The 24,560-nt window shown below is 32.9% G+C and overlaps 3 protein-coding genes across 5 annotated transcripts; all 3 read right to left on the reverse strand.

The window, feature by feature from the left end:
- Positions 1-1,205: 1,205 nt before the first annotated feature.
- Positions 1,206-4,194, reverse strand: LOC110797841 (uncharacterized). Of its 2 annotated transcripts, none has more exons than XM_022002968.2 (5): positions 3,741-4,194; positions 3,409-3,621; positions 2,646-2,857; positions 1,880-2,141; positions 1,206-1,744 (listed from the first exon to the last, which is right to left on the reverse strand). In XM_022002968.2, the coding sequence occupies exons 1-5, from the start codon at positions 3,894-3,896 to the stop codon at positions 1,397-1,399; spliced, it is 1,191 nt and encodes a 396-aa protein (XP_021858660.1). In that variant the 5' UTR covers positions 3,897-4,194; the 3' UTR covers positions 1,206-1,396. The 2 variants fall into 2 exon arrangements, with proteins under 2 accessions (XP_021858660.1, XP_021858659.1); XM_022002967.2 differs by having other exon boundaries at positions 3,409-3,630; positions 3,741-4,192.
- Positions 4,195-4,904: 710 nt separating this feature from the next.
- LOC110797842 (uncharacterized) lies at positions 4,905-7,904 on the reverse strand. Its single transcript, XM_022002972.2, has 6 exons — positions 7,894-7,904; positions 7,668-7,798; positions 6,581-6,838; positions 6,140-6,351; positions 5,712-5,982; positions 4,905-5,404 (listed from the first exon to the last, which is right to left on the reverse strand). The coding sequence occupies exons 3-6, from the start codon at positions 6,824-6,826 to the stop codon at positions 5,093-5,095; spliced, it is 1,041 nt and encodes a 346-aa protein (XP_021858664.1). The 5' UTR covers positions 6,827-6,838; positions 7,668-7,798; positions 7,894-7,904; the 3' UTR covers positions 4,905-5,092.
- Positions 7,905-8,003: 99 nt separating this feature from the next.
- On the reverse strand, positions 8,004-14,025 carry LOC110797843 (uncharacterized). Of its 2 annotated transcripts, none has more exons than XM_056831232.1 (5): positions 13,320-14,025; positions 10,710-10,961; positions 9,246-9,457; positions 8,737-8,989; positions 8,004-8,512 (listed from the first exon to the last, which is right to left on the reverse strand). In XM_056831232.1, the coding sequence occupies exons 2-5, from the start codon at positions 10,959-10,961 to the stop codon at positions 8,222-8,224; spliced, it is 1,008 nt and encodes a 335-aa protein (XP_056687210.1). In that variant the 5' UTR covers positions 13,320-14,025; the 3' UTR covers positions 8,004-8,221. The 2 variants fall into 2 exon arrangements, with proteins under 2 accessions (XP_056687210.1, XP_021858665.1); XM_022002973.2 differs by lacking the exon at positions 13,320-14,025 and adding an exon at positions 11,968-12,363.
- Between the last annotated feature and the right edge of the window lie 10,535 nt (positions 14,026-24,560).

Genomic DNA, 24,560 nt, shown 5'->3' on the forward strand with positions numbered 1-24,560 from the left:
CACACATAAAAAACAGAATATGCATAGCATTTTCAAGCACTATTGGGCAAAATGGACAAGAAGAGCACAGGATCATGGTTCTGTTTGCAGGCGACCTTTAATTCAAGTAGAGTATAATTTCATTAGACTTATTTAGAAAAAAATATATAAGGGCAATTTTGATATTTACAAAATTTCTTAATTTTTATGCCCAATTCAAATGGTTCAAGTAAAAAATTGGAGGAATTATATTATTTTTATAATCTATAAACAATTCTTTTTTTACCATACATAAACGCTAAATAAAAAAGGATATAAAATAGAATAAAATAAAAAAATTTTTTTGGGGATTTTTTTTTGAAGTTAGTGATACATGTTACTCCTGGTGTATGTTTTAGTACTCCGTATAATGTAATAGATTTTCTGATTAATAAAAAATTTATCATGATTTGTAAAGAAACTAGTAGTCTAGTGAATTATAATATTATTTGAGACCAAAAGCTAGAATTACTTCAGAGACTATATGTGGTTCCTCCCTCCGTATCTTTTTAAGAGATACATTTTCCTTATTAGGCCGTATCTTTTTAAGAAATACACTTTCTATTTTTGGCATGTCATGATCCCACTTTTAATTATATTAATCTTTCGCTCCCTTTCGTGATCCCCACGCTTACCTACATCATTTTAATATTCACCACTATCAATTTCTTACAATAAATAATAACTCAATACTCCATTTTCATCTTATTTAAATAAATTTAACTCACCCTCTTAAGATTACGTACTGGTCAAAGTATATCTCTTAAAAAGATATAGAGGGAGTATAAATTCAAGAAATTTATGGTTGATATTTATATTACTCCGTCCGTTCCATTTTATTTTATACACTTTTCGTTTCTAGTATCCCATTTTAATCTTTACGTTAATAAACTTTCCTTTTATATTGTATCATAAATGTCTTAATATTCTCTCAAAAAATCGTGCAACTGATTATTTTTATTAATTAAAATCATTGGACACTATGCTTTTCACATTTTCTCGTTGAGATATTACATCTCACATTCTTTACACTTGTCGGACTCGGCTGGAAGTATCAGACACAACCATTTTATCAAAAATTTACATGATTTTTGTTCAAAATGAAGTTTCATACCCACCGTCCAGAGTCGAGCATGCGACACAAGTACTTGAGGAAAATCGAAGAGTTCCAAGTAACAGTTCTCAGGTGTGCAATAATTCAAGACCATTTCCATTTACTGTTAAATTTCATGTTTCAGAATAAGAGCTACTACACATAAAATGCATGCTTTTTACAAATCATACTACTGGGTATAACTTTTACTTCACATAGCATCACCAATTCAAATGATGAGAATAGGCGCAACAGATAAAAGAGGTAAAAGAAGTAAAAAGAAAATCATGATGCTGTTATCAGCTTTGGTGTACCAGGTAATGGTATATATTTTGCAGGTTCTTCGTTGAGCAAGAGAGCCCTTAAGATGGATTCGCATACTTCAGCATCATACACAATCAAATGTCCGCCATGAGGAATTTCATGGTACTTGATCCAAGGCAACTCTCCCATCACATGTCTTTGAAGTTCAACTGGAACCACCTTATCTTCATAGCCTACCCATAGATGAACTGACCCCTCGTCTTTAGGAAATGGATTGTTTAGTTTCAATGGATCGAATTCCCATTTACTGAATCCTACCAGAATATCACCCCTCAGATTGTCAAACACACTTCTCTGCTCTATTTTGTTCTGTTAGGGGAAAGCAGAGAGACAATAACACCACTGTCACCATATAATTCATCAAGAAGGTAAAATTGCAAGTCCGAAAAACATAGGTCATGAAAACATTTCCAAAGATGTATGATTCTAAAATTAGGTATGTACCTCACTGAGAAGCTCGAATCCTGGGGTTCTTTTCAGAACTTCCTGATCTCGTTCACTGAAAAATACTGTGTTCTTCTCCATTACATTGGCCGAAGGAATACACTTTTGTGTCATCCACCAATATAGAAAGCCAGGCATATGTTTCAAAACAAAAAGACATATTTTAACAAGACCTTTTCTGAAATCATCTTTGATTAGGCTTTTAGGTAGAGAAGGCCAACGATAATTGACAACTGCAGCCACCAAAGCTACACCTTGCAGCCTGCACCAATATCATTTCATAGTCTGAAAGTTAGACAAGCCTTTTGTTGCAGGAAACAAACCTCAGGAAAACACAAAGCGATAAGCATTGATAATTTCCCAGCCAAGTTACTACAAATCACAATAAAGGTCTTAAACAAGTTGTATCAGTTCCAATAAAGGTTGACCACCTAATTGTCAAGAACTTGAAAAAGGGCAGAAAAAGAAATTGAACAGGATTTCATTTGAAAAAAATTAGTATCAATTTACTGGTTTTAGACTCAGGCTTTGTTCTTTTCACCTTTCCAGGAAAATTAGTTCAGATTAGGGCTACTCAAACTCTAGTCACCACTTAAACACGTTCAAATTAACCATTTTTTCAAGTGACAAGAACTAAGTCCAAATCGCACAAATGGCTTCAACTAGAGAATTCCATTTCTTACCACTAAGAAAATTATTGAGGACCTAATTAATCATGATTTAATCAACAGAGAAAATGCAACTCTTAGCAACGAGTACTACTTGCCTGTGTGGTATATACTGGAGGCAACTCCAAGTAGGATATGATCCCATTGACACTCCAATCACATAGAACTTAGGTCCTAAGTCTAACTGATCCGCTAGTTGCTCGATATCTAATGCTTCACTCTTTAGTGATCTTTGAGGATTTGGATCACTATCCGCGTAGCCTGCTCTATCATATAGCAGCATATATATCTTCAAATCTTCAATTAGACCCTGAAAACTAAACCATTGTAAATCAAGATGATCTTGGCTCAAACAAACAATCAAACTACATCATTCATATTATGTGGTTCTGATTACTTCCCCCATTTAGTGTCAGCTGTCAAGTACTAGAATATCTTACCCAAATTTTAAGCATCTTTTAGGAGTTAGGACCAATTATTCAGCAAATTAGGGTACAAGGGAATATGCTTTATCTCAATGACACAATCATATTAACAAGCTGACATCTGAACTTCAAATCCAACACACAAAATCACAACCACCCAGAATCTATTTCTACTTCAAATCCACGGCAGAAAATTCACAAAAATAAAATATATTCCTGTATAAATGGGCAACTACCATGAAAAACGGATATTCTACTTCAAATTTACTCAAGAAAGTTGTAAAATTCAAAAGTAAATCGCACCCATTTCCTATTATCAAACATTCATCCAACTCTACTCCATTTCACATGCCAAGATTGATTATAAACCTATCAAGATTTAGATCCAAATTTTAAAAAATGATCAATAATCGGAAAAGGGTTTTAGATTATGTACTTGAGGTGCAGAAAAACTCATATCTTTGCTGCTGCCAAATCCATGAACAATGATGATCTTGAAATTAGCTTCTTCTTTAGGAACCCCAGTTTCTCTGTAAGCCAATAATCTGCCATCTTTTAATCTGATTCTGGGTGATGCAATTTCACATTCACTCTCATCCATTGACTTTGAAGTTCTCCTTCCACACTCTCCTCCTGAGATATTCCCCATCTGCAAATGCTGTTAAATAAGCTTTAATGTTGGATCTTTCAAATTGTACCCGTTATGAAGATAGGTATATTTTGCTGAAAGTATGAAATTTTGGTATCTTTTAATCTTGATTGACTTACCTTATAAGTGTGTTTTTCAGGTTTTCGATCTTCAAATAAATGCAGTGGGGAAAAATATCCGGGTTTCCTTGTTTGTCTGGCGCCTTTTTGACCAATTGTTGTTGTTGCCGACCTCCCTTTGCTTATACAGGCTGCGAAATAGTATAAAAAACGCATACCTTTTCCGTAGGTCCTGTATACAACAAGTATAGACTGGACGGATTTTCTTACTTCATTTCCGTCCTAGATTAGGACGGATTATTTTCATTGGCGGTTTAAAAGAAAAATAGTACGAAGTATGTAAATTATTGTTTTTTGGGGAGAAATAATTAAAATTTTAAGGCTGTGAGAAGGGAGATTTGGGGCTGGATACTTGTATTATGTCCTTGTTCACTGGATGGCTGCTAGATTTTTGGTGAAGATGAGATCAAAAGCTTTAGAAAATGTGTGCCTTTTCAGCAAGCTTATGAGGGTGTGCCAATAACTAGTGTAAACTCAAAAAATGTGTTCTTCAGAATATTAGAATATGCTTTGGTACTTTTACAATGACTATAATATGTGTTTTTTTTTTTTTTTGAGCTCGTGGCATTGTGGGATAAACGGAGATGTGTATAGAAAGAAGTTCAAGTTTACACTCTAAGTTGATAACGAGATGGTCCATACTCCATAGAATATGTAGGATATGACTTGTTACATAAAGTCAAGAAAATTGGTATACTGTGACAATCTTATGTTTTCAAATTCTTATTAAATTAAGGTACAACCGATCGTACATTGAAAATTGTCTACTACCATCCGTCTTTTAAGCTTCATGCACATTAGCAATTCTGCAAGGAGTAAAATCTTTATCAACACTCTACACATAAAAATATTTTGCTTTGATCGTAAGTGCAAACTTGGAACCATGACATAATTTGTTTGGGTTTATGCCAGAATATTCTCCCCCTATGTTGAATGCCACTCCTAGTTTGGGCCATCACCTCAAGGTTCAAATGATAGCAGCTTTTTTTGTATTAAATTAGCAAATAAAGTAATCTTTCTAAGTCATTCTTAAACCGGGACACACAAGTCCTTTTGTTTTGACATTCCTTTCAAATTATTTTACTTCGCTGAAGTTTCTTAATTTGTTTGCTTCCTCTGCTTTATCCGTCTCCATAAATTACTATCTTTTTCATGATAGAATAATTATACTCCCAACACAGCTATATTATACTTGTATAGTACAACCTTCTCTGCATAAAAATAACAACTCTGATCTCTGTCATGAGCTATTTTGCAGAGATACTGAAATAGTAAAACATAGTTCAGAAGAAAAAAAACCCAGCATTAAGCTCAAGGAGGACGAGACGACTAAGTTTCAACATTATTAAAGCCTACTCAAAAGAAGGGTTTTCCCCGAGAACTAGTGACTTCAAGATCATTTCACAGACATTCTTGTCATGTAAGAAAAGATGCCCACCATACGGAACTTCGTGGGTGCGGATCCAAGGCAGTCTTCCTGCAACATGATGTGATAGTTCTGGTGCAACAATGCCATCTTCGCGTCCTATCCACAGGTGAACTGAGCTGCTGCTGTTTTCAGGATATGGGCTGGTAAGTTCTAATGGGTTGAAGTCCCAGGAGCCGTATGCAACTGCAGTGTCTCTGTACAAGGACTCATATAAGCCTTGCTGGGCAATCATGTCCTGCAGTTAAAGAGACACAATCATATCTCAAGCCAAAACTCAATGACAGTATAAGTATAGAACTACATATATCAGTCATTTTATGAAATTCAAAATATTAACTCATGGGAAGTTCTAATAAATTAATAGGGCTTCTTAGGACTGTATATGACATATTACTTCTAGGCACTGATATTAACTTGATTTTCCAGTGGTTAAAAATTGACTCAAAATTTTCAAGTCCAAGGGAACTGGCGTCAACAAGTTGCTCAGAGCATCACATAATACATAGCAGACAATTCTAAAGTTAAAAGACAGGAAATATTGCCTTATCAGGAGCGGGTACATCTGACAGGATTTTCATGATAGCTAGGTCACTCTCACTGAAAGCTTTGGGGTTGTCCTTCAGAATAGAATGTATAGTAGGGAAAGGAAACCATCGCTGCACCGACCATGCTAATTTAGGGGAATAATGGATTAACCGGAGTCTCCACTGTTCCTTCAATGCCAGTTTACTATACGCTTTGCTGCATATTTCAGAAGGAAGTGAAGGCCACCAGTAGTTGATTACTGGAACTATAAATGCTACACCTGCAAGCCTGACAGAAAAAATATTATTCACTGTCAAAATTTAATGCACTACTTCAACAGAAAACAAATAACACTTCCATTTTCATTTTGAAGCATAAACAAAGTCTATATATGTACTGAGTGTGGAGAAAACAAAGAGGCACATAAGTATAAATAGCTTTATACCGATGAGGTATGTATTTGAGACAACCCCATGCAGGGTAAGAACCCATGGATACTCCAACGACATAAAACTTTGGGCCAAGCTCTAGTCGATCAGCAAGTTCTTGAATATCAAGAGCATCATTTTTTGGTGAGCGGTTAGGATTTGGATCACTCTCAGCGTATCCTGGTCTGTCGAATGTAACAAGAAATATGCTCAACTTTTGCAACCACTCCTGCAAGCATGAACTCAACTGTATTAGCATCATCATTTATATAAATCATAAATGAATTCTATTAGTAAACAAATATGCTAGACAATAATAGGGAGGCAAGCATATGTAAAACGAAATCGGATTTGTAAAATAAAAAGAAAAAAAGATCATATGCAGAATTCTCAAAACAAATACAGGTTCTCCCACAAAACTCAAGCAAATTTGCGTGGATTTTAGGCAGAGATCTTACATCTGACACGGGTATATAGGTCTCTTTTGAGGCAGAAAAACCAGAATTGATGATGACTTTGTGTTTAGCATTTTCTTTCGCAGCTCCTCGGACTTTGTAAGCCAAATACCTTCCATCACTCAGTCTGACTCTAGGTGAGGTTACAGGGGGACCATTAACTGAACCACACCTTCTTGAAGGAGGTGGTTTTACCATCTGATGTATAACCCCAGCTACAAGAAAAGTGATAACCGCTGCTATCCACATTTCTGAGAAACCCTGCCTAAATGTTCAGATAGAACAACTGAAGAATGTCAGCAATGAAACTGCTAGAAAAGGGTAAAACGAAGCAGCTGGAAAAGCTTTTACTATCTTAACATTTTCTATAGTAACATATAGAGATGATAAAAATATTGTATACACATAAGAGACCAAATAAGAACCAAATAAGGAGTAAAAGGAAAAGAAAGATATGCCAATAATTGGTGATAATTGGCCAAAATAATAGAATCATGTAAAAAGATATGTTGTCTTCAGTGATAGTGTTTCCTGAATTGTGAATATATAGGATGTTATACAGAGTATTGGATAGAAACAGCATTATATCTGTTAATGCGAATCTCCAGTGATACAAAACATAAGAACAAAACATTTATTGAGACTATCTCACACCAACTTATTGTGAGACACAGAATAAGTTGCCTCTTGAAAAAGTAAGAAATAAACCCCAAAACCCTGGTGTCGCAGAAAGCTGTTGTGAGACACTTAGCCAAAAACAACTGCATTTTTATCAATGTCGCCACCCCATCAATGTCGCGCGCACACACACACAAACACACACACACACACACACATACACACACAGACAGTAAAGGAGTTGTTTGCGCCCTTCATGTTACAGAAACTCAACGGATAAAAGAAGTATGCTATGCCTCAATAAAAAAAAAAACAAGTATGGACTATCAGCCTGTAAAATGGTTATTTGATTAGTTATTTGTTTTAGCTGAGAAAAAAGAGCATATGCAAAGAAGAGGCTTAGATATGGTCAGGAAAGAAACAAAAAAGTCTCCAAAACAAAATTGAAACTTAGATGTAAGAAATTACGTACGCATAGATTTGCTGCAGCTTTCTTCACTTCTCCAAGATTAATCAACTGGTTGAATCCGCCTTGCCACTGTGAAGTCAGTACTCCACGTCTCCAGCTATCTGTAAATAGTTGTCTTTCACTGCTTCTCTTGGCTTTATAAGATTGAAGATTAGATTTGGAGACAGACAAGGAGCAAATTCAAAACTTAGAAAAAAAAAAACAATGGCATGCATGCCACTATAACCACCTTGAAGACCACATTTAACACACTTGTGGGCCACTGTGGAAAATTAAAGCTCCTCCTCAGCTGTTACAACTTCAAATAAGTCCATTACCATGAGAACCATCTTTTACAAATTCAACAAATCTAACGTCAGTCATTTCAAAGCATTCACATGAGAAGTGTGATAAGTGGAATAGTTAAACATGTATCATGTTCGAACTTATTCTATTGGCAGTCACAGCTATTCCAAATTTGGGTAGAAAATAAACACAAACATTTATACCCAAGCATTACAGAAAATGTCCAGGCTAATGGCAGTATACATAAAGAATAGAGGCATGTATGATGATAACTATCCAAGCAGAAGTGCTCTTAAGATGGTTTCAAACATGCTCTGATCAGAGCTGAACATATGTCCACCATCAGGAACTTCATGATACTTAATCCATTGAAGCTTTTCCTTAATAAAGCGATTCATTTGAAATGGAATTACTTTGTCCTCATAGCCTTGCCAGATGTGAACTGAACCTTCATTTTCAAGGAAAGGATTCTTAAGATCCAAAGGACCAAATTCCCATGTCCCAAAGCCAACCATAATATCTCGATGAAGAGATTCATAATCACCTTGCTGGCGGCTTTTATCCTGAGGTTTAAAAGTGACATTTCAAGCATTAGTTTGTTAGTGATTTTGGAAATATTGTGCTACTACCTGTTGTGTTTTTCAAAATAAAGCAAAAGCTATTCACCTTAGTTGCAAATTCATAGACCAAAATCAGTTATAGCTTAAAGAATATATTGAGAACCCCCAAGAAAATCTACTCCATATTTAAAGCGGATAGAAGTCAAGAGTCATGTTATCTGACCAACCTGTGGAACTTGTGGCATGTTCTTCATGATTTCCAAATCTTGTCGACTGAAAACAGATGGATCACCAGACAAGAGGCTTAATGAAGGGAACCATTTTTGAGTCATCCACCAGTAAAATAACCAAGGAGCATAACGTGCCACACGAAAGGTCCATTGATCCTGAAGACGAAGACTCTTAAAAACCTCTCTCGAACAAGGAAAACCAGGCCACCAGTAGTTGACAAATGGAACAACCAAGGAGAGCCCAGCTAATCTGTTGATAAAGTTAAAATTCTATAATTACATAAACTGCAGCAGGGTTGGTATCACTTAAATTATAAAGTACTCCCTCCATCCCAGAGCTAAGTTAACATTGCTTGAGGGCACACAGATTATGGAGAAAGAACAAACTGGGTGGGTGTGGATTCCAACTTCAGAGAAGAAGTAGAGAGAAAAGGCTTATTAAATGGCATGTTAACTTAGCTCTGGGCCGGGAGTTGGATGGAGGTTATAAAAGCTGAACGACATGCCTTTGTGGAATGTATTTTAAACAACTATATGCAGGGTAACCTCCCATTGAGATTCCAATGACATAAAACTTAGATCCTAGCTGCAATGCATCAGCGAGTTCTTGAATATCATATGCTTCACTTTTCACAGAGCGTTTTGGGTAGGGGTCACTTTCTCCATATCCAGCTCTATCAAAAAGCAGGAAGTATAACTTTAGCTCTTCTACAAGTTCCTGGAAATTAATAGATTGTGCAAGTTTGATCAACCTCCCTTTCTTAACAATGGTTAAAAACTTTATTCAAGAAAGGACTAATGTCAAAGAAAAGACTAATTCAGGAAAGGACTAGGAGTGCTTAGATGTTGGCTTGATGATATTGTAAAAGCATATATCTACATGTATTTTTCGGGGATACATGACTTTCTATACAATCAAAGAAAACACCTTTTGCGTCTGGAAAGCATGTTTCCATCTAACCTCTATACATCATTTGAGTTGCTGACTTACTAGAAGTGCCAGAAAGATCTGTAGTTTACCTTCTTATAGTGTAATTAATCTTCTGACAAGAAACAAAAGATACTGAAGGCCAGAGTAAAAGAGGGCAAGGTTCTGGTGCATGAAGTAATAAAAGGTCCAACAATGACATTCTGAAGAAAATAGTGTTCAATCATAATAAAAAATAAACTTGTCACTTATCTCCAGTACAAAACATTTGTATAATACAAATCTTAACATAATAGATTTTCTTTTTTACAAAATTATTCTAGCACCCCTTCTTAACATAATACAACATTCCAACTGAGAAACAGAATAACTCCTACAGTGAACAATCCAGCTTCCTTCATTGTTCTTCACAAAAATAAATCTAGCTATTAGGGGGGTAGAGATAGCTATATTTCTGGGAACGAACTCCAGGTTAATATGTAAAAAGAGTAAAAAAAATGGAGGTCCTAACTCAATGATGTTGAAGAATCAACAGATGAGTTGTGGTTAGGGGTGGGATGGCCACACCTGCCTTCCTCGGTCAAACCAACCCAACCAGTGATATCCACCAAAGAGATTCAACAAGATTATATATTCCTGTTAAAGTCTCCATTTATATTCTGATAAAAGGTCAAAATGTAAACTGGTCACAGCGTCGGAGTCATATTTTCCATTCCATTAAAAAAGCAGTACTAAGATGAATTACATGTAAGTCACTTGGTTTTCTTCCAAACAGATGTCGGAGGTCACTATAAAAATGCAAGACACAAATTACCACTCATCTATAATGGTGTCAAATTATTTTATGATTTTCACAAATTTTCTCCTCATAAAAGAAGGTTGATCAATCCTACTAATTGGAATACAATTTATCGCTTAGAATTGGCATGTCTAAGCAAAAAGAAGTGTTCTTATGCAAATCATGACAAACAGAACAGATTAGAAGCAAACACAATTTATTTTTGTCCGTTGTGATGGGGGATGAAGTAGAGTTAATTCATACTTGAGAGACGGGTAAAATCAGATCTTTGGAGCTAGCAAAACCATGTATGACTATGATCTTGTGCTTAGCCTCATCTTTGTTAACTCCTGCCTCCCTGTATGACAAATGCCTGCCATCTGCGAGTTTGATCCTTGGTGAAGTTACAGGGGGACCACCAGGTGAACCACATATTTTCGGAGGAGGAGGCTTTATCGCCTTGTAAACGCAGCCCAAAAGAATGGCAGCAAATGCCACAACTATCTGTCCAAACATCTGAAGAGAAAGGGGAAATAACATTTCTTGTAATGGAGAAAAGAAACAAAAGCTAAACCAAGAATACGGTATGCAATTCTAACAATATCAGGGAAAGAGCCAAAGAGGTCAGTCAGGAAAGAGTTTCAGGGAAAAGGTCAGTATCAGGGACACCATGAATATTAGAGTTTACTGTAAACTGTATAAAATACAGAACAATTTTAACAGTAAAGGGTATGATTTATGATTCTTATCATCTTAATCTGTACATATTAGAGTATATAATTACTAAACATTGTTACATTAAGGCCGGGTATTATCACAGTATCATCTTTCAGACAGTCACTCATAACCACTCTTTAAACTTTCAATTAGCTTAAAAGAAACCAAAAAAACCGATTTGTTAATGTACAATCCAAAAAGTAATAGGACCAATTAAAAATATTAAAAGGTCCTACCCATACTGCAGTGCACAAGGCTCCCGACTATTTAGCGTAGGGTTTGGGGAAGGTGAAAATGTACACCGTCTTACCCTTATTTTCATAAAGAGAGTTCCAGGGATCGAACTCGTAACCAATAAACATTATAAAATGTCACAAAAGCAGAAACATGGATTTCTACTAAATAACATGCCCAGTTTCAATTTTTAAGGTGGAAGTTTCCGAATTGATTTAATCTTCATTAGAATTTCTTTGGAAATCTAGATGTTTAAAGGCTGTCCCAGAATTAAAACTATACATCCACTGTCATTAACAACCACTAGAGTTCCACCGATCATCTTTAGAGATCCAACAAGTTCTTTTCTAGTAGTTTTATTCTTCCCACTCCGTAGATAATATAGACCACTCGTGTTCCAGATATCATTGGCAATCCATTTTTCACATTTTTTTTTTCATTCCAAGGAATAACAAACATACAGAACAAAGATGACAAATTCAGAAACCGCATAAAAAAAATTCACAATTAGCTCAACCCAAAAGATAAACTCTAAAGTAAGATTTGATAAAGAATTGTACAAAGAATTTACCTTTCTGATGAGAAGAAGAAGAAACTTCAGAAAATGAACCAACAGTAGTAGATCTGCTGTCAGTAAAACATGACCCAGGATCCCAGATACTTACAATACTGACTGAGTGCTACTTTACCAGTTTTTACTGAATTTCTAGTGGGAGATGCACTGACTATATTTATATTATTACATTTTAATTACGGAGTACCAGCCAAGAAAATACTTTAATGGTCATTTTATAATTTTATTTTACAGCAAGTCTTTTTTTTCTCCTTCTTTTTTGGTGATAAGTGACTAAGTTTAGGAAGAATAACGTGTCTGGAGTTTCCATTGACAGGCCATTTAATTCTCCAGGAATAGAAAAATAGACAGATAAGTAGAAACCGACTGCAATTAGACTTTCCATCAAAATGGTACATTGCATTCTTGAGGAAAAAACAACAAATAAATAGAAACCGATTGTTTTGTTTTACAAAAAAACACTAAAAGGCCAAAGAAAAAACGGTTGATTATTTGATTGTTATTACTCTATCTAGAAAGAGAACAAGTAAAAGAAATAGCATATGCAAATTGAAAATTAAAATATTGCTCCCCACCATTTCATAATAGGAGCATCTTTTTATTTAATCAACCTTTTTATTTCCGACTATATCATTCTCTTCAACACAATTTGTCACTTCACCATTGGTTTTTACATTAAAGTAACTCCAATTTACTCTTTTAATATGTTTCGTGAAGGGTTTAATTTAGGGACTGATACTACTTTTTGATTCAAGATAAAAGATACTCGAAATTGCGACAACATTGACAATGACAATGACGACCACGACAACACCAGCAATGACGGCAATGAAGCAACGGCGACCACAAAACCCCCCAAAAAAAGTTTTATTTTTATATACACCGCACAATACATCTAGCTGATGGAGTTTATTCTGATGTTCTTAAACATCTGTAAGAACATTTGAGAATATGTGTAATTCCAAGAATACTGTTATTCGTATTTTTGTTCGTGGCACCATACTAAATGGGAACTTGGAATCATAAAATGTTATACCAAGATTTGTTTGAACAAACAAAAAAAATGCTTGAAAAAACAGTAGTTTGGGTACTAAACGGATATCCATAAAGTTCTGAGTCATTGAAAACCCTCCGATTTACCACTTAATTGAATGTCCTCTAGACAGGAGTACTAAAATCCTTGCTAATGCAATAAACTATTTCTATCAAATATTATTGATAAAATCTACTAATGTAATTAGTTTAAAAAATAGGCTCATATCAGCTAAATGACAGGCAAGGACAAGTAACACACCATGGCTATTAGTATTTATCAGTTCAACATCAGATTACCATGAAGAAGTACTCACCAGAAAGTAGACCTTAGAGAGTAGAGACCAACTTGATTATGCTATGGCAATCACAACATATGATCAAGTTCTTCACCACATGGATAATGGATTATAACACCCTTTCTGTTGTTCATGAGTCCAAAAGCAACACCCTTTCATTTTTCGACCTGGGAATCATCTCTTCTACTTAAAAGAGAACCATATTATAAAACTAAGCACCCACTTGCTTCCCCACAAGGAATTCTGTCGTTAACAAAGATTGAACTACAACCACGAACCTTCATCAATCCTCTTTCGCCAAACTTGTCCATTGTTGTGCTTTTATTCAAAATAGAACACAAGAGCGACACCTTAAGAGCCAATTCCATTGCTTAAGGCCGCATTTTCATACTATTCTTAATAGCTTTTCGAGCTAGAGCTATAACTAGAACCCTTTAAGTCCCCAACCATAAGTCCATAATGTTCAATCTTAACAACTGTTAGACCATATTTGCATCATTTTGAAATAAACTGTACTCTCATTGACTTAACCCAACATGTGATAATCTGTTCAAGTTAGACATCCATCCTTTGCATCTCAAGGAACGCAACAATAGCTCCTTGGCCGAGGTCATGACTTAGGAGGTCATTAGCCTTCCTCAACGAAACACAAATAGGCTTTCGCTTAAAAATCAACTACCAAGAGGTTGAAAACATTAGAACTAAGTATCTTCCTGATAAACCCAAGGCTTATCTAAGGACAACAATTGGCTACAAATGCAGACACACATTTCTTTGTACTTATCAATCAAACAACTCTTCAGCAAGACCATCAATCAGACTTCATATTTGCTACAAAAACGAATCACACTTCATATGCATCAATCATGAATTACAAGAAATCAAGTATTTTCGGGCAATCTGGTGAAAACCCCAGATAGTAAATTCAATCTCTCCCATCTTTAAGTAATCAATGATCATCGAATTTCAACTTATAACATCTCTGTTAGGCAATTTATCAAACACCTTTCATGCACACCAAATCCCCCCAAGTCCAGAACATAACCTACTTAAAGCAATAAGACAAAAGGATCAAATTTGAAATGGGCATTGAGCATTTGATGGAATTGAAAAATCAATACTTCATACCATCAACACGCGAGGATATCTAAAACTCCTGGTTTTGTCCATGCGGACACAAGTGATGAAGTGAGTACCAATACAAAAAAGTTAGTTTCAATGCTAATATTTTAGTACCAATAACACAAAATTGGTTAGAAGTACCAATACAAGTCATTTTGTGTTGTTGGTACTAAAATATTTTGTATTGGTACTAAATTGTCTGTATTGGTACTCACTTGTCTATATGGATACAAGCTATTTGAGGCCAAGACTTCCTCGTACGCCTAATTTATGTCGCATTTTGACATATGAAACTGCGAACTATGTGACTAACAAGTATACAAGGAGTACAAGTTACAACCCACAGTGCTTAACAATTGTCTGTTGGTTCAGTGCAACAACAATTGGGGGTGGAGGGGAACTTATTCACCCAAAATTCGTCCCGAATTCGAATTAACTCTTTAGTGTAAATCAGGTGGTAAACAAAAGAAAACAACCGATACTGATGGGTAAAAATACTGCAATTTGCATTGTATATCTGGTTGTCTGGTTGTACGTTACGTCCGTACAAGCATACACCAAGATTAATGAAGGCCATAAGCCATAAGCCATAAGCCATAAGCCATAAGCCATAAGTCATAGCCTACAAGATTTCATACGGAGGTACCCACAAATTTATGCCTGTACCTGGCAGAGTTGGTTGTACCCTCATCTAAAATGAATATTTGCTATTTTGGAAATGAACATTCATTTTTTTTTTTTGAAATGAACATTTACTATTTCGAAAATGAGCATTTACTATTTCGGAAATGAACATTTATCTACTCATTCGAATATTATCGTTTATCTAATTATTTGGCAATCTTCGTTTATTCAACCAATTTAGAAATGAACACTTATCTACTAATTGTGAAATGGGTATTTACTAATTTTAAAATGAACTTAGTTATTGCATTACTATGTTATAATTTTGAACATATATTTACATATATTGAGCAATTAAAACATGTCAAATAACATATTTTACCAATAAATTGAACATTTTAGGCATTGTCTATGTAAAATTGTACTTGAATTACAAGATATATATTGGTATAAATCATCTACTTATTTTTCTATATCTTCAATCTTAAATCTTGCTTTTGATGTAGTCTCGAGTTCTTATACTTTTGAACGTGTGTATGAAGTGTGATTTGAACACAATATTTAACTTTCACGGTTTCAATTTCCTCATTTTTGTAGGCTAAAAATGAAAATAGAACTACATCCGTTCTTAAATATTAGTCTCCTTTTTACTTTTTCACCCATTTTAACTCAATATTTAAACGTAAATATCTCTAAATACATACTTTAAAGAAATATAAAATTTTGATATTGTTAAACTACATATTGAGATGAACAAAACAAGATCACACGTGAATATATTTTGAAATACATATTGGAAAGAAATGAGAAGATTCTCTTCAATTCTGCATAGTGACTAGATTTCAAAAGGGACTAATATTCGAGAACGGATGGAGTAAGTAATTTGATATGATGATCACAACTAATTTAAAATGAACATTCTAATTTGAAAATTATGAGCATTCAAAAAACACAAATAGGTTAAAAAGAAAGAACAAAACTTTAAAAGATTCTTAGTAATAGAACAAGAAAGAACAAAGAATACAAAATATATGAACAAATAAAACAAAAAAGTATGAACAATTATATTGTGAACAACCAGTTGATTATTATGAACAAACAAATAAACAAGAAAGAACAAAGCATTCAACAAAAAAGAACAAATAATATAAAAAAGAACATAAAATTCCAGAAGAAAGAATAAACAATACAACAATTATGAACAATTTTATGATGGTTTTTAAAAAAAAAAAACAACATGAAAGAACAAATAATACAAAAGGAAAGAACAAACGCGCTTGTAAAAACATAAAATATCAATGAAGAACTTAATTTTATTACGGGCATTAACTAGATGATTATTATGAACAAACAAATAAACAAAAAAGAACAAAATTTTCAACAAAAAAAAAGAACAAAAAGTATAAAAAAGAACATAAAATTTCAGAAGAAAGAACAAACCATACAACAATAAAGAACAAACAATACAGGTGCGCGGGGGCGGATGTACCTTGTACACTGGATAGACAAATGTCTACCCAGTTTTTTAATTGAAAAATCATTTTAATAGGATGAGTATTTAAAAAACAAAAAATACCACAAATTTGTTCAATTTAGGATTGAACCCATGACAAAAGGGGATAAATAGCATAACTATATTTCTTCACTAACCACTCCAACATCTTGCCTTTATGTTTATTTGTTGCAGATTAAATATATAAATCTTATTTTTATTTGGACAAGTATTTAAAATTCTAGTTTTTTTTTTTTCTTTTTTTCTTTTTTCCGATTAATTGGGTCTGTCATTGCGTACAACTACTTTGTTGAATCTCATATTCTCATTTGATTTTTAATTTCTACTTCGTATATTTTAAAGTTTTGTTGTTATTTGCGTATATAACACGGAGTACTCCGTATACATTTATCTTGTATAATCTTTAAAATCTTAGAATTTATAAAATAACGGTGAAATTGGTAAATTTTATGTAAACGTTGTAATTAGTACTCCGCAAATTGTCATTTTTATTGTATCATTTTAAAAAAAATTGTAGTTTTTATTTCTTTTTACAAGTGTCTACCCTGTTTAAAAATACTGGATACGCCACTGCAGGCGCGTCATTTTTTTTTTGGGTACAGCCAGGGATGGTTGTACCCGGGTACAGCAGTTAGAGATTAGGATTTAGGAGTTACCAATGTCACGGAACCCATGATTTGTTTTGATCATTTTAGGCATGAATTTGGTTTACGGAATAGTGTTATGTCCGGTTCTATTTCAGTTCAGTTCAATTGAGTTGAGTTTCATTCTGTTTTGTTCAACTTCATTCAATTTTGTTTAGTTCAATTCCATTTGTTGAATATTTACTATTTCGGAAATGAACATTCATTTTTTGTTTGAAATGAACATTAACTATTCCGGAAATGAACATTTCATATTTTGGATTTGAACATTTATTTATTTATTTGGAAATGAACATTTATCTAATCATTCGAATATGAACGTTTATCTAATTATTTGGCAATCTTTATTTATTCAACCAATTTAGAAATAAACATTTATATACTGATTGTGAAATGAGTAGTTACTAATTTTAAAATGAACTTAGTTATTGCATTACTATGTTATTACTTTGAACATATATTTACATATATTAAGCAATTAAAACATGTCAAATAACATATTTTACCAAAAGATTAAACATTTTAGGCATTGCCTATGTAAGTTTGTAGTTGAAGATATTGGTAGAAATCATCCATTTATTTTTCTATATCTTCAATCTTGGATCTTCCTTTTGATGTAGTCTCGAGTTCTTATACTTTTGAATGTGTGTATGAAGTGTGATTTGAACACAATATTTGACTTTCACGGTTTCAATTTCCTCATTGTTGTAGGCTGAAAATGAAAATAGTAAGTAATTTGATATGATGATCACAACTAATTAAAAATGAAAGTTTACTTATTTGAAAATTTGAAAATTTGAAAATGATGGGAATGCAAAGAAAACAAATAGGTTATAAAGATACAAGGGTTTATAAGATGCTCAGTAATAAAACAAGAAATAACAAAGAATACAAAAGGTGTGAACAAATAAAACAAAAAGTATGAACAATTTCATTATGAACATTAATCACATGATTATTATGAACAAACAAATAAACAAGAAATAACAAACAATTCAACAAAAAAGAATAAACAATATAAAAAAGAACATGAAATTCCAGAAGAAAGAACAAACAATACAACAATTATGAACAATTTTATGATGAATTTAAAAAAACATGAAAGAATAAACAACACAAAAAGAAAGAACAAACAATACAGACACTTGTAAAAACGTAAAATATCAATGAAGATCTTAATTTCATTATGAACATTAACCAGATGATTATTATGAATAAATAAATAAACAATAAATAACAAATAATTCAACAAAAAAGAACAAACAATATAAAAAAGAACATAAAATTTCAAAAGAAAGAACAAACAATACAACAATTATGAACAATTTTATGATGAATTTAAAAACAACAAGAAAAAACAAACGGTACAACAAGAAAGAACAAACAATACAGGCGCGTCGTTTTTTTGGGGTACAACTAGAGTTGGTTGTACCCGGGTATAGCAGTTAGGGGTTAATTATTTTAATTTTCAACAAAAATATTTATTCCAATAAACCAATTTATAATTCAGAGTACATAGATCGACATGCAAGTGTTAGTATTTTTATGGTTCCATGGAAACATTAAGAATCAAGTTAAAGCGCATTAATAGATTTTTATTTTCATATATTACCACCATCATTTTTAAGTGTATAGATTCTCAATTTCAAACTAAACGTTATCTATTACCCAAAAAAAAAAAAAAAAAAAACTAAACGTTATCATACAAATTCATAATTGCATCACATAACTAGCCAATTTTTTTATCCGGATGGTTGGATAAAACTAATGAAAGCAAGGATTAAGCTAATCATGATTGTCAATTCAAACTTTTGTAGAGTATATATAATAAGAATCTTGGAAATCATTCTAATTTATGCAAAAACCTGGTCTGGACACCCTTACTTTTTTTCTTTCACTCAACCCCTTATTTAGCACGCATTCACGTACGTGACTTTATTAATCGATTGAGCAAGTTAAGCGGGTGAGGATAAAATGGATAATCATGGTACTTTCAATTTAAGTCTGAAAATTAGAGATCGTCTTCTATCAAAGTGTTTAACACTTACTTAATTGCTCGAACATTCTTATTAGTAGTCCACAAGCAAGGCAAGAGGTGCACCAGTTGACAAGTTGAATCATATAGTTTAATATAGATTAATAATTAGCATATATACTTAGAAGAAAACAATTAAGCTTAATATTCATACTCCGTAAAGAATTTGATTGAATCAGAATATCATACACTCTTGTAGCTTAGTGACATTAGTAGACGTTGTAGGAATTGAAATCAATCTTCTATGTATAGTATTCAACTCTTGTCATTTACTAGTTTAAGAAGAAAAAGGTATGAAATGACGACTAACCACTAAGAAATTTGATTAATTAATTTCATTTATTTATAATATTCATTCTTTTGATTATTGATATTTAATTAATTAATGGTGGAATTACTTTAATTTATACTCCAAATTATGTGTTTGTGAAGGTGTAAGATTAGCTCATAATTATGCAGATTCTGTTGATAACTATTTTTGATGAGTTTTGCCTCTTCTGCAAAAGTACTTAGCCTCTTTAATAGCTTCAGCATGTTGATATTTTTATGTTTTGATTTTAATATTTGGATTGTAGAAAAGCTGTAGGAGAAAAGGTATTCCAAAATTGAAACTCCAGAGAAAGTTATTATTAATATACAAATTTTTATATAAGACGGTCTTACACAAAAGACCACATTGGTGTCGTATAAGTTACGCAACGGAATCAATTAGTTAAGCACTAGAACCAACTAGTTAAGCAGTGGAAGTAATTAGCTAAGCACTAGAACTAATTAGTTAAGCAATGAAACCAATTAGTTAAGCAATATAATCAATTAGTTAAGCAATATAATCAATTAGTTAAACAATCAAAGTGGTTTTTCGGTAAGTCGGTTTTACACAAAAATTGTCGTTATTAATATTACAACTAGAAAAAGTAGCACTATCAATAACAAGACAATCTGAGTTGTTTGGTTGACCAAAACACGATTGATAACTTGCAATTTTTATGTGTCCGATACCACAACAACAAAAAAACACCATATTAAGTTCAATTATTCTTCCTAAGTACGCAAAATTTCATGCAAATAATTCTTTTTCGCAATATCAACCAAATAGTTTTGTACATATTTCATAAATTACAAAGAAAATACAAATTACTGATGGAGGAGGGAGATTCTAACCTACATAATTCTATATGTTTTCTTGAAACATATGAACAAGAAATGACAATTTTTTCAGAGGCCTGACACCCCCATATATTGTTGAGTTATTAACTGAAATAAAAATGAGCTAGTTAAGTATCGGTTTGGTTCAACTTTAAAAAAAAAAAATTACTTTGACTATATATATGTTCAAATAAATTAAACAAATTAAATACGTTCTAGCACTATAAAAAATTGTACCATTAACGACGGAAAATCCCGTCTCTAAATGCCAATAATCATTGATTAATGACGGAATTTCCTGTCGCGAACCCGTCATAAAAGGGGGCCTCGTTAATGGAAAATCTTGTCGTTAACCCGTTGTAAAAGACATTTGCGACGGTTGTTCACGTCTTTGTTTGTTTGTTAGCCCGTCGCAAAAGGGCTTTTGCGACGGGATTTTTGACCCGTCGTAATTAGGTTGTCGTTAAAGATACAAATTCTTGTAGTGTAGCATTTTAACAAAAAAAGTCTTGCTATAATGAAATAGGGTGATGATAAAGGTCGCAAGTTGCGATAATATTTATTTGTCGATCACAATCTTACGCGTCGTAGTTTAATCGGTATATATAGGCGCCACGTAGGCTATGTGTCATCAGAATATTTTTACTATCAATGCAATATTTTTACTATGAAAATATGTAAATAATGTAGTCGATATAAAGAAGGAAACAAATTAGAATATTAAGATTTTCTTACCTTTATTTTAACATTTATAATAGGTTATACGAAGTATAAGTTAAATATTTTAGTTTCTAATTTAAATTATGACACATAAGCATGTCATGTTGCGACCGGCCTCTATCATTTTCGAATGAAATATATTAATTAAGACAGTTAGATGAGTTCATATAAAATCAGATAAGTTTAAATAGTACATGGGTTGTCTGATTACGAGAGCTTCGTAGAAAAAAGATCAGGTTGAGATGAATTAGAGGTTTGACCATTTCAAAAAGGTAATGTGAGTGTTTGGGATAAAATTAAAAAACTAATTTTGAAAAAGCTCAATATAAGAGCTTTTTACATTAGAGGTTTGAAGAAATTGGTGTAAAATGACATCGATGTCTATAAAGTTACAAGCGTACAACTCTCAACAACCTACACCATTTTATGCCAATGTGTTAATGGCCGTTTTACGCTTTAAATAGCTAACACTTATAATTTATCAAAAATTTTACACAAGCAACTAATTCACTCGGCTAGTTAAACAGCTAATTAACAATAGTGAAATCAACTAAGTAATGAAATCCGCTACTCCTGCCGTCCGTGATGCACAAGTTGTTATAATGTAAACTGAAATATACCAAACGTCAAAATTAAAAAGGGACACCAAAAACGGAATATATAAAGAACAAAAAGGGTTGGAGAAAGTAACTACCAGTGAAACCAGCTAAAGCTACTACGTAACAACTAATTGCCGTACATAACCTATATACAAGTTCAGATAAATTAAGGCCCTGTTCTTTTTGGCTTAATTTCAGTTTCAGGACTTATTTGGCAGTTCAGTTCAGGAGTATTCAGTTCAGTACAATTCAATTCAGGAGCATTCAGTTCAGTTCAGTTCAGTTCAGGACACTACAAGAAATTGTACTATTAACGACGGGAAATCCCGTCGCGAAAGGCCAATAATCGTTGATTAACGACGGGATTTCCTGTCACGAACCCGTCATAAAAGGGGGTCGTCGTTAATAGAAAATCCCGTCGTAAATCCGTCGTAAACCCGTCGTAAAAGACATTTGCGACGGTTATTACCGTCATTGTTTGGTTGTTAGCCCCGTCGCAAAAGGCTTTTGCGACAGGATTTTTGATCCGTCGTAATTAGGTTGTCGTTAAAGATACAAATTCTTGTAGTGGGAGCATTCAGTTCAATTCAGCTCTAAAGAACAGGGCCTAAGTAGTTTTATTTGAAACAAGAGAAGCTTTAAGGAAGGTTCAAATCTTGGCATCGGATTGTACATTGTTGCACTAGTATTGCTAATCTACTTCAAGGGTTACTTCAATTGTTTACTCATCCGTACTTCACGAGAGAATAACTTACTTGTACTAATATATTTTGTTCAAGAGAGAATAACAATAAGTCAATAATAAAGGGTGAATGTTGTTAATTTGTTACAAGTACGTAGTACGCAGTACTTAAGTAATAATAAACTACAATACAAAATATTATTATAAATCTATGGTAGATGATGTAACATTTTTTGGAATATTTTGTACTCAGTAGCAATTAAGGACTACTAGCTCCGTTTCAAAAAAAAAATTACACTTATTATTTGCACGAACTACGTTGCAATGTTTGACCGTTAATAGATTTGATTTTATATGGCAAAAAAATATAAAAAAATTGATATTTATAAAATACATTTTGAGACGAATCTAACAAGATAACTCATGATAATTTTTTATACATATAATAGTGAGAATTTATGGTCAAAGTTTTAATTTTTGGACACATTTTCCAAAGCGTAAAAAACTCTATGAAACGAAGGTAGTATGTGGGAGTGGTTAATCATAGTGTTTCACTTCAAATTTACAAATCTACAGTTCTTCCCGTCCCTTCTCAATCTTTACGTTTGGTATCATGTACATAATTTAATGATTAACTAGTTTGTATGCTTGGGCGATGTCCGGGTTACAGTATTAGTAACATTAATATTATTCTTATTTGAATATATTATTAATCAACCCCCTTTTATTACTTTTATTAGTACTCCGTGTATTTTTTTTAAATAAAACAATGGTAGCATGTAATGTGGGCTCAATGGTAATCACTTCATTGTTTAAACGCGAGGATGCGGGTTCAATGGTAACCATTTCTGAATTTTTATATATATGAAGTTTACATGAAATGAAATACTCACAAACATAGCGTCTTGTGGCATATACTATCCTTTAGAAACGCCTTTTAATATATATTATAGATTTGGATTGAGATTCCTACCTTTTTTTTATTTAAACAATTCAAATTACGTTTATATATAATATTTTCACTTTTACCGAAAATCGTCATGGGAAAGTAAATGTGAATGTTATTAATGTAGTGACCCGGAGAATCGGCCTGGCCCAAAAACGAGTTTAATAGATTAAATAAGCATTTGGCGTAAATCTTGATTAAATAATAGGGGCATTTATATTATAATATAAAAGGAAATATTCCAAACGTAAACATTAAATTGACACCCAAAACGGAATACTTCTCTATTTCATAAGGGAACTCCTAAGGTTATTACTGTGAATGACCTTTCGATGGCCCCTTATGAATAGTCTATAATGCCCCGTTAATTGTGAACATTTGTTCTTACATGTTTATAGAGTTTATTAGATATAATAACACAATTTCATTTTATTTATTTCCACACGCATCGCGTGCGTATAATTAAGACTAGTAAAGATTAAAAAGGAATAGCGAAAGAAGTACTCCGTAATTATTACTCCCTCGGTCCCCCTTTTATTCCTTACGTATTTTGTTTAGGGTGTCCCATTTTATTCTTTACATTGAGAACCTTTCCTTTTATATTAACACATAAATACTTTAATATTTTGTCAAAAGTTGTGCCAAATGATTACTTTAACCAATTAAATGCATTAGATCATTAATCTTTCACACTTTTCCATTGAGACATAAATTTTGCCTTTCTCAGATTTGGGTAAAAGATAAAACATTATAAATTAACGTAATTTGCATTATTTAAATAAAAAATAGAAGGAATTTCAATCCACATTAATTAGTCGTTATATCACGTGCATGATACCAAATATAAAGAACAAAAAGGGACGAATGAAGTAATAATTCTTAATTCTTAATTATATCTTAATTAATTTTTTAGAGGATCCGGACTCCAGAAACCCCGAAAAAAGATGCTGGTGCATGGAGAAGATACCCTAGGACACCAAGATTTTGAAACTACTATAATACTCCTTAATCCTTATTTTATAAGATACACTTTATTAGATTGCAATTTTCAAACCTATGTATAATAAAATCCCAGGCCCCTCCACTCCTCTTGCTAAATTTCTTATTCTTTTCTTTTATATGACATGACTAATTTCCTTATATTTTTTTCCTACGTAGAATGATTATTTATAGCTTCTCCATACCACTATAAATAGAATGAGATCATTTCCCCACCAATGTCATCAAG

This window comes from Spinacia oleracea, chromosome 6 (assembly GCF_020520425.1).
Source record: "Spinacia oleracea cultivar Varoflay chromosome 6, BTI_SOV_V1, whole genome shotgun sequence".
Classification (NCBI taxonomy): Eukaryota; Viridiplantae; Streptophyta; class Magnoliopsida; order Caryophyllales; family Amaranthaceae; genus Spinacia; species Spinacia oleracea.

Excerpts from the sequence above, each read along its gene's own strand:
- LOC110797841 (XM_022002967.2), bottom strand. The coding sequence starts at position 3,896 with ATGCGTTTTTTATACTATTTCGCAGCCTGTATAAGCAAAGGGAGGTCG. Across the intron at positions 3,631-3,740 it reads CTGAAAAACACACTTATAAG|CATTTGCAGATGGGGAATAT; the intron begins GTAAGTCAATCA and ends CTTATTTAACAG. Across the intron at positions 2,858-3,408 it reads TGAGTTTTTCTGCACCTCAA|GGTCTAATTGAAGATTTGAA; the intron begins GTACATAATCTA and ends TTTAGTTTTCAG.
- LOC110797842 (XM_022002972.2), bottom strand. The coding sequence starts at position 6,826 with ATGTGGATAGCAGCGGTTATCACTTTTCTTGTAGCTGGGGTTATACAT. Across the intron at positions 6,352-6,580 it reads CCTATATACCCGTGTCAGAT|GAGTGGTTGCAAAAGTTGAG; the intron begins GTAAGATCTCTG and ends TCATGCTTGCAG. Across the intron at positions 5,983-6,139 it reads CTCAAATACATACCTCATCG|GCTTGCAGGTGTAGCATTTA; the intron begins GTATAAAGCTAT and ends TTTTTCTGTCAG.
- LOC110797843 (XM_056831232.1), bottom strand. The coding sequence starts at position 10,961 with ATGTTTGGACAGATAGTTGTGGCATTTGCTGCCATTCTTTTGGGCTGC. Across the intron at positions 8,990-9,245 it reads TTAAAATACATTCCACAAAG|ATTAGCTGGGCTCTCCTTGG; the intron begins GCATGTCGTTCA and ends CTTTATCAACAG. Across the intron at positions 8,513-8,736 it reads ACATGCCACAAGTTCCACAG|GATAAAAGCCGCCAGCAAGG; the intron begins GTTGGTCAGATA and ends TTTAAACCTCAG.